This window comes from Motacilla alba, chromosome 12 (assembly GCF_015832195.1).
Source record: "Motacilla alba alba isolate MOTALB_02 chromosome 12, Motacilla_alba_V1.0_pri, whole genome shotgun sequence".
NCBI classification, from domain to species: domain Eukaryota; kingdom Metazoa; phylum Chordata; class Aves; order Passeriformes; family Motacillidae; genus Motacilla; species Motacilla alba.
In genome coordinates, this window is record NC_052027.1 from 1,935,911 (window position 1) to 1,952,072 (window position 16,162).

Below are 16,162 nucleotides of genomic sequence, written 5' to 3' on the forward strand. Positions count from 1 at the left end.
TGACTCACCCCGGCTTGTGGGATTCCCATGGAACCTCTGCCTGGAAATCCATCCCACGGCGTGCCTGGAGAGGAGGACAAGCTCTCTGTGCCCTCCTCAGGGATAAAGACCAAATTCATCCACTGGTGCACAGTGCAGGCTCAGAAGCCAGCATCTCCTCCAGCGAGGAGGAGAGCACGGAGCACAGCTTGGAATGTTGAGTGCAACTGTCATGTTCCATTTCCTGCCAGCCAGAGCAGCTCCACAGGACTAAAAGCTCAAGGAGACAGACCTGAAATTCCTGGCGACTCCCCTGCAGAGGACAAAGCTGCAGGAACTGAGCTATGGCCCCTGATCTCTCAAAGACCAGGGCTGGGCATAAGAGAGAATATCCTGAGCTGGAAGGGATCACCCTCCACTCTTCCTCTTTGCTCCCAGCCCTGTGCAACCTGGCCTTGGTCTTCATTTTGTCCAGCACAGTGATTCAAATTCTTTCTTATAAAACAGCACATTTTTTGTTCCCAGCCTATTCCTCTGTGTGAATGTTGAAGTGCTGCATTGCAGTTAAAATTGATGAAATACTGTGAATTCTGGCAAAAAAAAATAAATTGTAAAATGTAAATTCTGGCAAAATCAATCCAGATCCAGGGATGGAGCATCCACAGCTTCTCTGGGCACCCTGCGCCAGGGCCTCACTGCAGAATAATTTGTTAATTATGATTTATGTCCAATCACACCCATAAACTCACACACACTGCATTTACTTGGGTTTAGATGTGATCTGTGGCTTTGTTTTAGCCCTGCTGGGCTTTCATTGGTATTCAAAAACTGACAAATATTTTAACCTTTCTGAAATGCAGCGTGTTAAAATAAATTGAAGCGAGTTGATGAAAACTGTTAATTAACCTGCTTTTGTCTCATTAAGAGTCTGTGTTTAACCCAGAGGTCATCTCCTCTCCCAGCTGATGTATGGATCTGATCCTCAGTGATGAGCCAAACAGCCTGGTGTACTGCCCATGGAGAACTCCTGAACCTCCTGCTTTTTTGGGAGAGGTCAGGAAAATTCCTAAAACAAAAGTGCTGAGCTTTTAAAGGCATTATTCTTACCTTTTTTTTTTTTTTCCTGTGGTGGGAGAAGTTGTAATAATGCTGGCCCTGCAATACATTGTGGGTTTAAGGTAAAAATACAGAAAAAAAAAATACTGCCTTTTTTTCCCTCTACAGGTTATTCAGGCATAATGGTTGAACTTTTCTAAAAATATAATTTTTCCCCACTTTATGTGCTGAATCAGGTGTAAATATAAGCATCAGCACTTGCTCTTGTGTTGATTCCATTATTTACCTGAGCAATTTTCAGTTTTAAGAGCCTTGATGTGCCTGAAGGTTGGCTGGGGCTTGGAGGGAGGAAGGAGAAGGTGGTGAGGGGGAAGGATCTGCTGTCCTATTTTATGAAAATCCCTTTGCCAGGATTTTTTCTCCTGAGAAGGCTCATAAAATAAATAAATAATAATAAATAAATATCTGATGGCTGTGGAAAGTGGTCTGGAGATGCTTTACCAACAGGTGCCTCTTTGATTGGTCTCATGTGGATTGGTTTTACTTAATAACCAATCCAGCTGGGTCAGACTCTCTGGTCAGTCAGGAGCTTTTGTTATCATTCCTTTCTATTCCTGTCCAGCTTTCTGATGAATCCTCTCTCTCTATTCTTTTAGTATCATTTTAATATAGCATTTTTAGTGTAACATATATCATCATATAATAAATCAGCCTTCTGAAACATGGAGTCAACATTCTCATCTCTTCCCTCGTCCTGGGGAACCCTCGAACACAGCCACAACCTGTGGCACTTCCCAGAGGCAGCATTTCCCACAGCTGCACCCTCCACCCCAGGCACACGGCACCTGGAGGAGCTGCTCCGTGGGACTCCACCCATTTGAACCTCTGCTTTGAAAAATATCACTCCAATAAGGCTGGAGATTGGTCCACAACTGGCAGCGGAGCCAGGCAGGAGATCTATGCCTTTTAATATCAAGCTCTTCACCAAGATGGCTTTTATCATGTTAATGGCTAAGTCACACTGATTGTGAAGGAGCCAAAATGAGGCAATTAGTAAGGGCTGTGACAGCCCCAGCAAACGGCACACGAGGTTTGCAGTGGGAGCCAGATGGATATCTTCAATATATTTCTTATTGTCTGCTTGTGGTAATATGTTCAATTAAACTAAATCAGTACTACAGAAGAACCTCTGAATTGCCTGGAAAAAAAAAAATTAATTGTCTGCTGCAAATTTAATGAAGCTTAACACTTGTGTTATGTTTACAAGTTTTATTTGTTGTGAGCAGTAAGTGCTTACAAGAGAAAAAGAAACTCTGAAGTGACTTCGTTCAGGCAGCCCTAAGAGCAGCCCGCTGGTGTTTGATTTTATTACTGGATTTGATTTCATTTACATCTCTCTCTCTGCCATTCACTGGTTTTGTCCTTAGCAGCTGACTGGGTTGTTTTTTTTTCCCCAGGAAGAACCTGAGAGCTCTCTCTGTGCTGTTCACTCACAGTTCAATGTTTGGCCACAAACCTGTGATAGGACATGTCCCCAGAGGGGCCACGGCTGCTCCCTCTGACCATCATCATCATCCTCGGGGTGTCACCAACCCTTCCCTGCTCACAGGTCACAGCAGGTGTGGGATCACAGAGCCCTGGAACACCCTGAGCTGGAGGGACCCACAGGGATCACCCAGCCCAGCCCCTGCCCTGCACAGACACCCCAAATCCCACCCTGGGCAGCCCTGGGAGGCTTTTCCAAACCTTCCTGCAGCTCTGGGGCCGTGCCCATTCCCTGGGGAGCCTGGGCAGTGCCAGCACCCTCTGGGGGGAAGAACCTTTCCCTAAAATCCAACCTGGACCCCCCTGGCCCAGCTCCAGCCCCTCCCGGGGTCCTGTCCCTGGCCCAGAGCAGGGATCAGCTGTGTTTAAGTTCACATTCAGAAAATCAGAAGCCAAACTTGCCTCTGAGCAGCCCAGGGAGGGGAGGCTTTGGGGAAAGCTCCACAGCACAGGAGGCATCTGCTTCTCATTTTGCCACTTCTGTCACCTCACAGGCTTTTTGTTTCAGTTAACTGTCAGAGAAACAGGGATGCTGACAGGATTCACAACAATTTCATCCTCCTTGGGGTGCTCTGGGGCTGCCTGTTCTGATGACCTCAGTTCCTCACCTGAACAGGGCTGGGAGGAAAACCAGCCCTTACCTGCCCAAGGTGTAACAAGCTGGGGAGGATGCACCTGCCAGGGCTGAAACTCAACCTGAGCCCCTCACACCTGCCCAGGGAGATGTGGGTCAGCACCACACAGCAACCTTGGCTGCCTGGCGGCTGGGAGGAGCAGGGAAGTTGTCTGAAAGTCTAAAATCCTTGATTAAACCTTGTGTTCCAAGTGCCATATGGAGAAGAGCTCCTGCAGGCTGCAAGGAGCCTGAGGTAGCTGCTGGAGTCCAGCCCCAGCCTCAGCTTCTGCTGCAGGATTTCCCAGCCAGGGAAGAAGAAGTTAAAAAGAAGGAGAAGTTAAGGAGATGCAGCAAAGTGCAGCTCAAGCACCAGGGTTGAGGGAGGCTGGTGGAAGCACAGCTCTCTCATTTATAATCCTGCCTTTCACACAGTGCTCTGGGTCATAATTTTACTTAAACCCAGCAAAAGAGCCTTAATTGTGTCCTAGAAATAATTGGTGTCAGTGGAAATAGTCCAATTAGAGAGGAATATTTTCCTTTGCAATTTCATGGCCAACGATTATGGCTTTCCTTGTCAATTGTGGAAATCAAGCCTTCGCTGCTGGTTGTGACTCAGAAGTCAAGAAAGGTTTCTCCTAACTTAGAAATAAGTTTTATTTCTTAAACATGAGAATACATAACATGTTCTCATGAATAAATCAGAGCCTGCATAACTCCGTGGCACTGCCTGAGCTTTTTTTGCCCACAAATCCCTGATTTAGAGATTCTGGAGTACAAGTTCATACTCTCAATTGACTTTTCCTCCATGAAATTTTTTAAAAAAACGTATTAGACCTGATAAGAAATAATCATTCATGGCTGAACCACACATAAAAATTGTGTTCAGCAAATGCTAAAACAAAATTTAAGAATAAGGAAACTTCTTTTGATGGTTTCAGAGTTGAGTCTTTATCTTGGTTGTGACACCACCTGAACAGAAACCTCATGTGCTATCCAGGAAAATGACAGAAAGCCCAGAAAACATGGACAATAGGCTGGGATTCTTCCTTCAAACTCTGCCTCTCTTTTTTAAATTATATTTTATGCTTTCAACAGCAGGTGCCACTTAACCAGGTCCCTTTTTTAAGGCCTGAGGCATAACCAACATGAATTTAAAATTATGTTGAACAATGAGGAGAGAAATTAAAGACTTTGCATGACCTGAAACACTGCAGGAAGAAGGCAGAGCTCAGAGACAGAGGAGCCATTCGTGCTGCAAAATGAGCAAGCACCAAACCCAGACCATGGATGGGTGGGATGGAAAATGCTTGCAGCAGCTTCCTGGGACAGCTTTTCCATGGGAGCAAAGCAGCAGCAAAGGGGGAAAGTCAGGGAGGTCTGGAGAGGGCTCCTGGGAATGTGGACAGGGCTGAAACAGGTCAACAGATTTCCATTTTCAGCTGCTGTGATTTTCCCTTGGTTCATGTTACAAAAACCCCTCAGCATCTTAAGATGTGGTTTATTCTTCCTCCTGGGGAAAAAGTTAAAGCCCCACTCCAAGGAACTGATATCCCAGTTACTCCAAAGCCACTTCAAACTCAACAGAGCTGAGAACAGCTGGTAGAACTCACATGTACTGGAATTCACTGTTAAAACCCCCAAAACCAAACCCCACGGACACGAGGGAAGCACAACACAAATCCCAAACAATGGAGTCTCAATTCTGATCAAGTGATGTTGAAACAGAGACAGCCAAGGGTGGCAAGAGGGGACCATCACATCCCACTGCCACTTTCTGCAGAAGGCAGATGCTGTGTCCTAAAGGACTGGAACAAACACAGCAAGAATTCCAGGTTTAAAGGCAGCAACATCTGAAATCTCTGAAAAGTTACTCGATAATGGCCCAGAATTTACAGTATTTAATCAATTTTAACTGCAATGCAGCACTTCAACGTTCACACAGAGGAATAGGCTGGGAATGAAAAATGTGCTATTTTATATGAAATAATCTGAATCACTGTGCTGGACAAAATCAAGACTATCACTCTATTCAAGCGTGAGGAAAAAATAACCTCCTGACATTAGCTTTGTGTTCTTTTCCTGCTGAAGTGATACAGATTCCAGCCAGCAAAAGTTCTCCTGCTTTTACTGCCTTGAGCCTCCCGTGACAGCCCAAATGAGAGGAGCTCACAGCAGCAGGAAAATGTTAAAGGTGCATCATAATTAAACAGGCAAATAAAGCCATTGGAAGCTGCCCTTGTCAGGGATGCACCAACGTGAGTGGAATTGCTGCACTCCCCAAGGGGAGCAGGCAGGCACCAACTCCACCAAGCATTCAGACATCATTTTCAACTGAAATGTATTTAAATCTGTGTCTTCAGACACAGAGATGGGTTTCCAGCTGAGCCCACAAAAAGCAGATGTTTGGGAAGGGGTGCCAGCACTGGGACCACGATCCACTCACCTCCAGTGTCCACAAAGCAAGGCTGGTCACAGCTGAAATAAAAGCCATTTATTGTGTCTGCTGGGAACACGTTCTGTGTGCCAAGGACCCTCTCACCCCACGAGAGGAGCAGTGCTGCCCTGTTCTTCTGAGTTCTTCTGAGCCTTCTGATGTTTACATTCTTGTAACCAACTTTCTCAGGCGCTTTCCTGTAAATAACTCATTGTTCTGCATTCCTTTATGGAGGAGGAGAAATTTACTAAGCTGTTGGTTTGTCCAGTGTCACTGGAGAGGTGGCACTGTCACCCTCCGATCCACTGTCACTTTAGGAAATCTAGAAATGTTAGAGTCCAAAATGAAACACTCTCTTTTTTGCCTTGGAAAATGCAGTATCCTCATCCTTCTGTTCCGTGCTCTGGAGTGACAGAGCAGTGCTGGCACGCAAGGCTCAGCTGATCCCCTGATTTTTACAAAACCCAGCTGGGTTGGGATGGGGCTCCCACACCCACCCCACGAGGGTCCCACCCCTGCTGCAGCTGGGGTATCAGCACAGGAGCCTCTCCTGCTGCTCCCCACAGGCCCAGCTTTCACTGCAGCAGTTCCCTGCTCCCCGTCAGCCTGCTGATCTCGCTGCATTAAACACAAATGGACTCATACTGCACAGGCTGGGCCTGTTTACTCTGTTTGTCATTTAATCCCCCTGGTGCTCAGAGAGCCTCTAATCTTTCTGTGTGTTGCAAGAATTGAACATTTAGCCTCGAGTACAGGAAAAATTGAGGGAACAAGATGGAAAATTAATATTTCTATAATACAGGGAAACACACACCATGTTTTACAGCGCTCTGAACACTGCCTTAGAAGGAGCTGCTTCTCCAGCCTTACAAACTCAATCCTGCTTTTTAATTTAAAGGTCAAACTGTACAAGCAAGTTTCTAAGATTTCAGGTCTTGGAGGCCAAGAGGTTCTCATTTAGCACCAGCCAACAGAACAAACCCAACGCACAACTGCACTGGTTCAGAAAACCACTGGGGTTCACCCAGCCTGACAACAGAATGTTAATACCCAGCCCTTTGGGCACCTGTCAGGATTTGATATTTTTTAAACTGTCTACTCATGCATAAAATGAATATTTATTCATCCCTCTCTGGTTGTTTGCCAGGGAGTTATTTTAAGCTCCTTGCTTCTGGTGTAACATATTCCTCTCCCACTCCCATCCTTGTCTACACTGTCTCTGACACTGTAGGCATCTCTCCCTGAGAAAGGAAATTATAAAAAAAAAAAAAAAAGGATAGCCTGCAATATTAATGGAAGAACACAGGAAGGTCAGAAATAATGTCTTGACCTGCACAATTTTTTACTCAATGACATAAGAGGAGTTAGAAAAGAATGCAAGCATATCTTAAGGTCAAAAATCACATCAGCTGTTAAATTAGTCTTTTTGTACTCCACAAAACTGAGTTAAAATAAAGAGTTCACTCATATTTCTGTCCAAACTCACACGTGTTTTACTTAGGGCAGAGAAACTCAAGCATTTCACTCTATAATACAATATTTTACACAGTTCATTTAGAGTTCAGAATAGTTTCTGCTCTTTTATACTTTTTATGGGCCAGACTTCGAAATTGCACTTCTCAGTTTGCTGTTAATATCCCCATCTCAGGCTTAAGAGTTTATTCTCTGCTTCGTGCACATGTGTCACTGCCATTAATGCAAATGGAATGGAGTCAAAACAGAGCACTGAGGGGGAAAAGGCCCTCACTAATCCTTTAGAACCTCACCGTGCAGAAAAGTGGGAGCACGGGAAGGCAGAGATCAGGTGCAGTAACGCCGAGGTTTTCCTGGGAGCTGCAGGACATTCCTTGTGCACTGGGAGGGAGGGAGGATAAGCCAGGAGCTACAAAACTGTGGACTAACAGAACCCAGTCACTCCTGCCTCCAACAGTTGGTTTTTTTATGGGAGGAGCAGTCCCTGAGCTGCAGCTCCTGATTCTCCCCCTGGGGGTCTTGCAGAAGGTGGAAAACCAGGACAGCCCCAGCTGTGGGCAAGCTGGAGCTGGACAGCTGGAACCCCACCCTGCTGCCATCCCTGGGGGATTGGGGCTGGAACCCCACCCTGCTGCCATCCCTGGGGAATTGGGGCTGGAACCCCACCCTGCTGCCATCCCTGGGGAAATGGGGGATTGGGGCTGGAACCCCACCCTGCTGCCATCCCTGGGGAATTGGGGCTGGAACCCCACCCTGCTGCCATCCCTGGGGAATTGGGGATTTGGGCTGGAACCCCACCCTGCTGCCATCCCTGGGGAATTGGGGATTTGGGCTGGAACCCCACCCTGCTGCCATCCCTGGGGAATTGGGGCTGGAACCCCACCCTGCTGCCATCCCTGGGGGATTGGGGCTGGAACTCCACCCTGCTGCCATCCCTGGGGGATTGGGGGATTGGGGCTGGAACCCCACCCTGCTGCCATCCCTGGGGAATTGGGGAGGGGAATTGGGGCTGGAACCCCACCCTGCTGCTGTCCCTAGGGAGGGGGATTGGGGCTGCATTTATCATTTTGCCCCCCAGTTTTGCTTTGGGACTGACAGAGGCTGATCACAGGCTGCTCAGGGAATGCCCCTGCATCCCTGGAGGTGTTCAAGGCCAGGTTGGATGGGGCTTGGAGCAGCCTGGGACAGTGGAAGGTGTCCCTGCCATGGCAGGGGTGGGACAGGATGGGCTTTAAGGTCCCTTCCATAATTTTGATAATGGATAAAGTCTTTTATGTGTGTGGTGCCTCTTAGGACAACCTGGATTAGGAAAAAAGAGAATCAGCTCCTACATAGACCTAACTCTGGTCCTCACTTGTCTCTGTTCTTGTTTTCAGGGACCAACGTGGGCAAATGCCACACAAAGGACTCAAAACAACCCAAACTTGAAGGATTGTTGGGGGCCACATGCTTCCCTACAAGGTTCTGTAGGTTGGAGTTAGAAGGGACCTCTGGATATGTTCCAGCTATAAAAAAAACATGGATTAAAACCCACATTGAAACATTTAAAGTATTTTCTGTATCCCACAGACCCACTTTACAAGGAGAGCCTCTAACTGAGTATGGTCCATCACTGCAAATGTGTGGGAGAATTAAAACTGACAGCTTTAGAGCTTTTTGATTGATTTATCACTTTGTAATCAATGCTTCTTGATTTGCTATCCAATACAGATTTTTCCCCAAAGAAGCAGATAGAGGGTGAGTGTAAGGGTAATAATCTCTATGTTCATGGCCTATAACAATTAATCAGACACTGGACTACTCATCAGCAGGGCAAAAATTAATTCAACCCATTTGTCAGCTCCTCTCATTGTTTATCAAATTATTCCTTTAAATAACTTTGTCAGATTATTCCTTTAAATATCTTGGTCAAATCACAGCTTTTACTTTTGAAAACAACGTGTGACAGAACACCAACAAACACTCGGAATCCCTGAAAAGCTGAAATTCAGCCCTGGAGGAGGAATAATGAAAATAAACAGGAGTTTGTGCCCCAGCCAGCCACAATAAGAATGGTTTCAGTCACCTTTCACCACCAGGCTGCCCGTGCTGCTCGCTGTCCCAAAGTGGTTGGTGGCCACGCAGGTGTAACTCCCCGCGTCCGCTTTGGTGACGTTGACGATCCGCAGGCTCCCGTCATCCAAAACTGTGATTCTGCAAACACAGCAGGCACAGGCGTCACCGACATATTTCATGAAAAATCCCTTTGCTCAGGATTTTCTCCCGAGAAGCTGAGAGGACTCGGGAAAGAAAGAAAAACAATTATTATCTGCTGCTGTGGAATGCAACAGGTGCTTCCTTGATTGGTCCATGGGAGGTGTTTGTACTTAATAACCAAAGATGGAGCTGTGTCAGACTCTCTGGGCAGTCACAGCCTTTGTTATTCATTCCTTTCTATTCCTGTCCAGCTTTCTGATGAATCCTTTCTCTCTGTTCTTTTAGTATAGTTTTAATATAGCATCTTTAATACAATATATATCCTAATACGATAAATCAGCCTTCTGAAACATGGGGTCAAGATTCTCGTCTCTTCCCTCGTCCTGGGACCCCTGCAGATCCCACATTTGGTGACCACACACCGGAGCTTTATTTCCCTTTTCCTTAAGCCTCCCCAAACCCTTCTGAGCTGCACCAATTCTGGTGGCGAGCAGCAGCCAGCCCTGCCCTGCAGCGGGAGCCGAGCCGCGTCTCCGCGGACGCGCTCCAGAAACCCTGAACGCATCATTTACACGAGTTCTCCGTGCCTTCACTCGAGGGCAGCTTTCGTTGACACACCAGCAGCTCGTGGAGGTTTTGCACAGGCTGTGCTTTGATGCTCGGCCCTCTCTCCGTGACAGAGGATCCCTGGCTCTGTGGGCGCCTCCCGGTGCAGGGCAGATGTGCTGGGGCAGGGGTTTCACTCCCCAGGTTTCCCAGCAGGATGGTGGCTTTCCACTGAGGGCACCACCTCGCTCCCCACCCCTCTGCCTGTGTGTCCCTCAGGTAACCCCAGGGGTTTGTCTGCACCGGTGCCTGCGGGTTACAATGTCCTGTTTCACTGCCGTGCTCTGCTCACCTGCACGTCCCCGCATCAACAGGGGGTTTTCTGCAGTCTCTCCAGGGCAGCAGGCAGGTGAGGATGGAATGTTAATTCCTGGGTGATTCTCCACCCCCTCCTGTTGCACAGGAGCACTCCAGGCTCCTCCTGTTCTCTCAGTGAGCTTTGCTTCCTGTTATGGTTTTTATTTTTTCTGCTCTAAGTCGGTGAACACAGAAAACCTGATTTTTGCCCAGTAAATCCCATTGGAACACGAATGACTTGTGCCCTGTGGAGGCATCACCTTAAGGAGACTCCAGAAAAACCTTTCTCCCGCCCTAAAATCATCTCTTTTCACAACATTTTTGCCTCCTCAGAATCACATCCTGCAGCACAATCTGCTTTCTCACCATCATCCACTTGCAGAGCTGCATGGAAAATCTTGTATTAATTCCTGCCTTGTCCTGCTCAATTATTTCCCAATTTCGCTAAAACAAAGAAGCCTTCCTGCAACCTTAATCCCAACAGAGCTCTGCATAAGTGGACTGAGAAATCAGGAGGAGAGAACCTCAGCAACAGCACTGGCACTGCTGCAGGGGAGCTCAGGGGGCCCTTCCCTCCTGAGGAGGCTTCAGGGAATCACCTGGAGCCCTGGGACAGCCCTGGGACAGCCCTGGGACAGCTGAACAAAGGCACAAACTCAAGCACCAAGGGCACCTTGGGGCTCCCTGGCTCCTGCCAGCTGCAGCCACGGGGCTGGGCAAGGTCTGCAGTGACCCTCAGGATGCCCTCAGCTCACCCAGGGAGCTGCTGAGGGTGCCCTTGGCCATTCCCCGGGCTCTTGGTGGGCACACACGAGCTGCAGAGCCCCCATTCACAGCCCTGCTCCCACAAATGGCCCAAGTGAGGAGGAGGAGGAGGAGGAGGATGGCACAGGATGCTCTGAGAGCAGTCGCCCATCTCTGTCCTGGCTCACCTCCGCCTGAGCTGCCCCTGCAGCAGCCCAAAAGGCACAGGGCAGCTGGCAGAGGGCAGGGACAGAGGTGATGTTTCACCCACCAGCAGCAGTGATGTTAACAGGAGCTTCTCAGCTGCCTCGTGGTCCCCAAATGGCTGCAGTCAGTAATGCTCCCTGCTGTCATTTATTTCTGAGGGGCTCCAGTGCCACGGATTTGCTCCTGTGGCAGTGGCTGCAGCTCAGGAATTGGAAGGGAGCAGTGCAGAGAGGCTTCTCTCATCTCCAGCCCTCCCTGGGCTCAGATCAGTGCTGCTGCTGCATCAAACCCGGGCTGGAATGGCCTCGCCGGCCTCCAGCAGGAGCTGGGCAGCACCAGCAGCTCCCCAGGAATGATCTGCTGCTCTTATCAATTCCAGATCTTCAGGAACAACGGGACCTTTCTGAAAGATGAAGGTGCCCTTGGCAAGCATTAAAATTCCAATCAATGGGAACCAGGACAAGCTCAGCATTGTGCTCCAGCTCAAGGAGGACCAGGGTGCTCCAGCACTGCCCCACCAGGCTCTGCCCTCCTTCCCTCCCTCCACACTCCTGCCACCCCAGGAAACCCAGAAAAAGTGGAGTTTTAGATTATTTCTATACAGTTGAGGTTTTATTTTTAGTTATTTACGCTTTATTTTCAGCCATATGGCTGAAAGCTATTTACTGGCTAATCTCTTCCATGGATCATTTTAATTGTGTCTGTTGATGAGGCCGGATTTAATTTCAAATTCTAATGCCTTTTCTGTCTCTGTCTTTCTCCTGCTCTTGGTTTCCTTCTCAGCTGTCTTTATTCCCAGTGTCAGACTGGTTTTTAGACTGGAAAGCCCTGGGGACACCTTTGGATCAGGACAGACAATCCAGCTTTGGCACATCCCAGGGTGTGCTGTCTTTATTTCCTTCCCTTCCTAAGCTGAGCTCGTGCTCCCAGGCTCTACAGCCTGAGCCCACAGACATCCTTTAACCCCAGGAAGATTTGCAAAGAGCTCAGGAGGGACCTGCCCTGAGTTCTCCAAACCCCTTCCCCAGAGAGCTCCAGGAATGTTTAATTCTCATCTGGTCTCTCAGAAACTCCCTCCACACTCCTGGAAAGGAGCAGCATTAAAAGTGACAGATAACTGTACAAGTTAACTGATTTTTTTCCAAATAAATCAGACCATTAAAACCTCTCTGTGACTCATTGATTAGGAGGCCTTATGGTTATGTGGCTCTTTTTGCTGAAGCTGCTTTTCTACAGCGAAGGTTTTGTTCTCTAATCCGAATCCAACGTGCTGAAAGTTAACAAATAATTATTTGAACACTTGGAAATTTGTTACAGTTAGCTGAGAAGGGAGGAAGGCCTCTCACTGACATTGCTAATTCCCAAATTTTCTTTGCAGCCCTATCTGCATTAAATGAGATGAGAGGCTCATTTCAGGCCACTGAGGTTCCCAAACTGCTAACTGGCTCGAAAGCAAACAACCCTTCAGCCACAACTTTCAGCAGTTTGGGTGAAAAAGTTCTTCCAAGACACAAAGTTCAAAGTGACTGAAGCACTGCTCATGGTGCTCTCTCCTCTGAAATGCACCCTCAAAATGTTTCCTAACCAGATGCCTGGGAAGACATAAAACCAAACCACATTTCCCACAAACACACACATCAAACAAAGCGCTGGCTGCTGAGTGTGCACCTCTTTAAACCACCACAAACTCAGCAAAGGAGCTGCTTGCTATTTAAAAGTTCTGGGTTCCCTGACTCTACTAACAGCAGTGGTAACAATAAATAAAAATATAAATCTCTTCTTGCACAGGTTAATGAACTGTTCTGCTGCCAACATCACTGCTAATCAGAGAAAAATCAGAGATAAAAATATCCATTAAAAAAAAAAAAAAAAAGAAAAAAGACAATTTAAGAGAGTTTAGCATCCTTAGAGGAAGAAAGGTCACCTATTTTAAACACAGCATTTGTAAGAGAGAATCTGGGGGTCTGTGCTGGCAGCTGGAGATTCAGGTCTGAAAGGAGGAGATAGAAGCAGGGCTTGTTTCCTGAACTGAAGCACTGGGTTCTGCTGCAGCAAGAGCTGCCCCTGCCAGTGTTTTGATCCAAACTCTTCTGGGGACAAAGGACCCTTGGAAACGCTGCAAACAAAATCCCTCCCCTGCCTTCCCCAGCCATTTCCATCCTGCCACTGCAGCAGCAAATGGGGGAAATCTCTGAACACTGTGCAGCACCCTAAAGCAGCTGCCAGGCACAGAGCTCCCAGAGCAGCTCCTGTGACAAGGACAGGCACAAGGGGACAAGGGCAAGGCTCCCAGTGCCAGAGGGCAGGGCTGGCTGGCACATCCATCCCAGAGGGATCACAGCCCCTGGCTCAGTACAGCCCCGAGCCTCCAGGAGCAGCTGGAGACGGATGGGAGAGCTCAGGCAGAGCTGGAGCAGTGTCAGGGGAAGGGCAGGGCAGAATCCCTGGGCTCGGAGCTATTCCCAGCTCCTGATCCCCTGCCAGGTCTGTAAAACCCCCAGCAGCAGGTGTGTTACCTCCAGCCTGGATGGAGCAGGGCAGGTGGGATTCATGGAGCCCACTGCAGCACTCCCAGCAGCAGATAAATATTCCTCAGGCAGTAACACATGCATTTAGAGATGGAAATTGTCCTGTCGAGCTCGGGAAGAGTTTTATCACCAACTTTGTGAAAATGAGATCAAGCCCTTACTTGGAATAGAAAGGAAAGAGGAAATCAGGAAATCTGCCCAAGTCCCAGAGCACATCCCAAACCTGAGTGTCAGTAAGCACCTCCATGGGAATCTCACCTCCGGGGGCTTGGCTGCATCACCTGCATCTCCCAAAACGTGCCTGCTGCTCAGCTTGGCCTCCTGCTTTGACAGAATATTCCCTTAAAATCCCAGACTTGGACCATCCACCAGAACATCTTGCTCTGGAGTTTCATTGAGGAATCCTCTGTGGCTGCAGGAGCAAAGCAGCAGCCCTGCAGAGCCAGGGGGGTTGGAGCTCACCTGACCTGCAGGGTGAGGAGCAGGGTGAGGCCCTGACCTTCCCAGCAGGAATGATTCCCAATCCCACAGTGCTGCCCAGCCAGGTGGCACGGCAGGTGTCCCTCAATGTATTCCTCACAGCTTGCCCTCTATTCTTCTGTTCAGCAGGTGGAAACACGCGGCTATGAATGGAATATGAACGGAGTACAAACGCAGTGCATGTGGCAGCCCGGGTGTGCAATCCCTTCCCGAGGGACCCAGCACAACCCCAGCCCTGCAGATCACAGCTCCGTGCTCCTTCCGAGCAAAAGTGCTCGGAATTACAAAGTGACTTTTTGCTTCTTTTCCCCCGCCTCTCAAATGGTATCATTAGCACTGCTGCAATGGAGGAAGGCATTTTGTTTTCTTATCTAATCATTTTAGCATTTTAATTTATGAAATACAAGCATAACTACCCTTGCTTTCACTCCTGATTAAACACACGCAGCTGAAATATTTCATGCTTAGCCAAGTGAATATTTTAAATGTTTTTTCCCCCGCGAAACAATGCTTAGGATGTCCGATCCTTTTTTCTATTACAGGGAGAAAAGATGTCTCAGAGCAAGCATTTAAATGAATGTCAGCTGGAAGAAACACACACTGAGTGCAATTTGAGATAAAACTACCATTGATCCCTTCATGTACAGCCTTTGTGGCAGTGGTGACGTGGCTATTGAAAAGAGACACTGGTGCCAGAGTTCTTCTAAGAGATAATCCGTCTTCTGAGAGAGGATTTAGGTTAAACGTACCTGTGAAAAACAGTGTATTTCAGCTGACATGATGAATGGCCTATTGTTACCCTCGCTGCCGTGCCTGGGCTGGGGGCTGGAAGCAGAGAAGAAAGCAGAAGCACCAGGCAGCCCTGGCTGCAGTCTCAGCAGTGTATTTGTTCCCTCTTTTCCCAGAGTTCCTTGGCAGGAATATCTGGAGCCATTTTTAGCCTAACAGCAACTTTGCCTCATGCCACAACTCCGGGCAATTGCATTATTTATCAAATTATTTCTATTTCTATCAGACGTCTGTGTAGCTGTTGATCACCTTTTAAATAATGCCTGCCATGCAGCGGGGGTTATTAAAATGATCTCATGCATGTGGTACTGGCCATTAGGCTATTTTGGGTAAGCAGTGAAGTTTATAAATCCTCACAGGTTTTACTGCTCAGAGCACAGCCCACCCAAATCAGGGACACAGCTCACGAGTACCTGCTCAGCCCTTGAAGAATGGGCTGGTTCAGGGCATAGCCCACAGGTAATAAATAATTCCCGTGGCCCTGGGATGTTGTCCCCAGGTGTGACTCCAACCTTTGTGTTGCATAAATAACTCACAGCCAGGTCAGAGCTTTCTGCTTCCTTCATCTCCATTAAAACACGCCGAGGTCAAAGCCAGGCTCCTGGGGCTCACAACTCTGACAGTGCACAGGGGGAGAGAGCCCTGACCCTAAACCCCACCCAGCACCCTGTCATGCCACTGGGACTCCCCACCCTTCACCAACACCTGCCCAAGCCCTCAGCATCCCCCTCAGCAGCCAGGGCTTTCCAGGCTGGGCTTCATCCCCGTCCTGTCACTCCAGATGTTTCTGAGCAGGGGGGAGAAAGGGACACCAGCACCAGGGTGGGACCCCAACACAGCCTGAGGGCATCAACACCAGCCTGAGCAAGGAGGGGACAAGCTGGGTCTGCTCTAGAGCTGTCAGGGTAAATCCAAGGGGAAGGCAGGATGATCCCACGTGCTGGAGCACCACGAGTTTTCCATCTGATTTCCATCCACGCTCCCAACTGAGTGGACTCTCCTGCTGTGCACACAGCCTCCTACACACCTGCACCTTCTAGCCCTGCTGGCTGTGCCTCACCCAGCCCCCAGAGCTGCTGCAGTGTTTATTTGTCTGTGAGGACCTGTCTTTTCATGGTTCACAGAAGAGCCTGAGATAATTTAGAGCCTCTGTCAAAGCCCATTTAATTTAGTGCACGTCTCTCTCTCAGTGAAGGCAGCAGTAGATAACTC

General features: G+C 48.4%; 1 protein-coding gene across 3 annotated transcripts in view; it reads right to left on the reverse strand.

Annotated features, from left to right (window-relative positions):
* Positions 1 to 16,162, reverse strand: part of CNTN4 (contactin 4) — a 132,158-nt gene that overhangs the window by 24,378 nt on the left and 91,618 nt on the right. For all 3 annotated transcript variants that reach the window (XM_038149088.1, XM_038149086.1, XM_038149085.1), the window contains exon 11: positions 9,169 to 9,296. In XM_038149088.1, the coding sequence (XP_038005016.1) occupies positions 9,169 to 9,296 (128 nt within the window). The remainder of the gene's footprint in view (positions 1 to 9,168; positions 9,297 to 16,162) is intronic.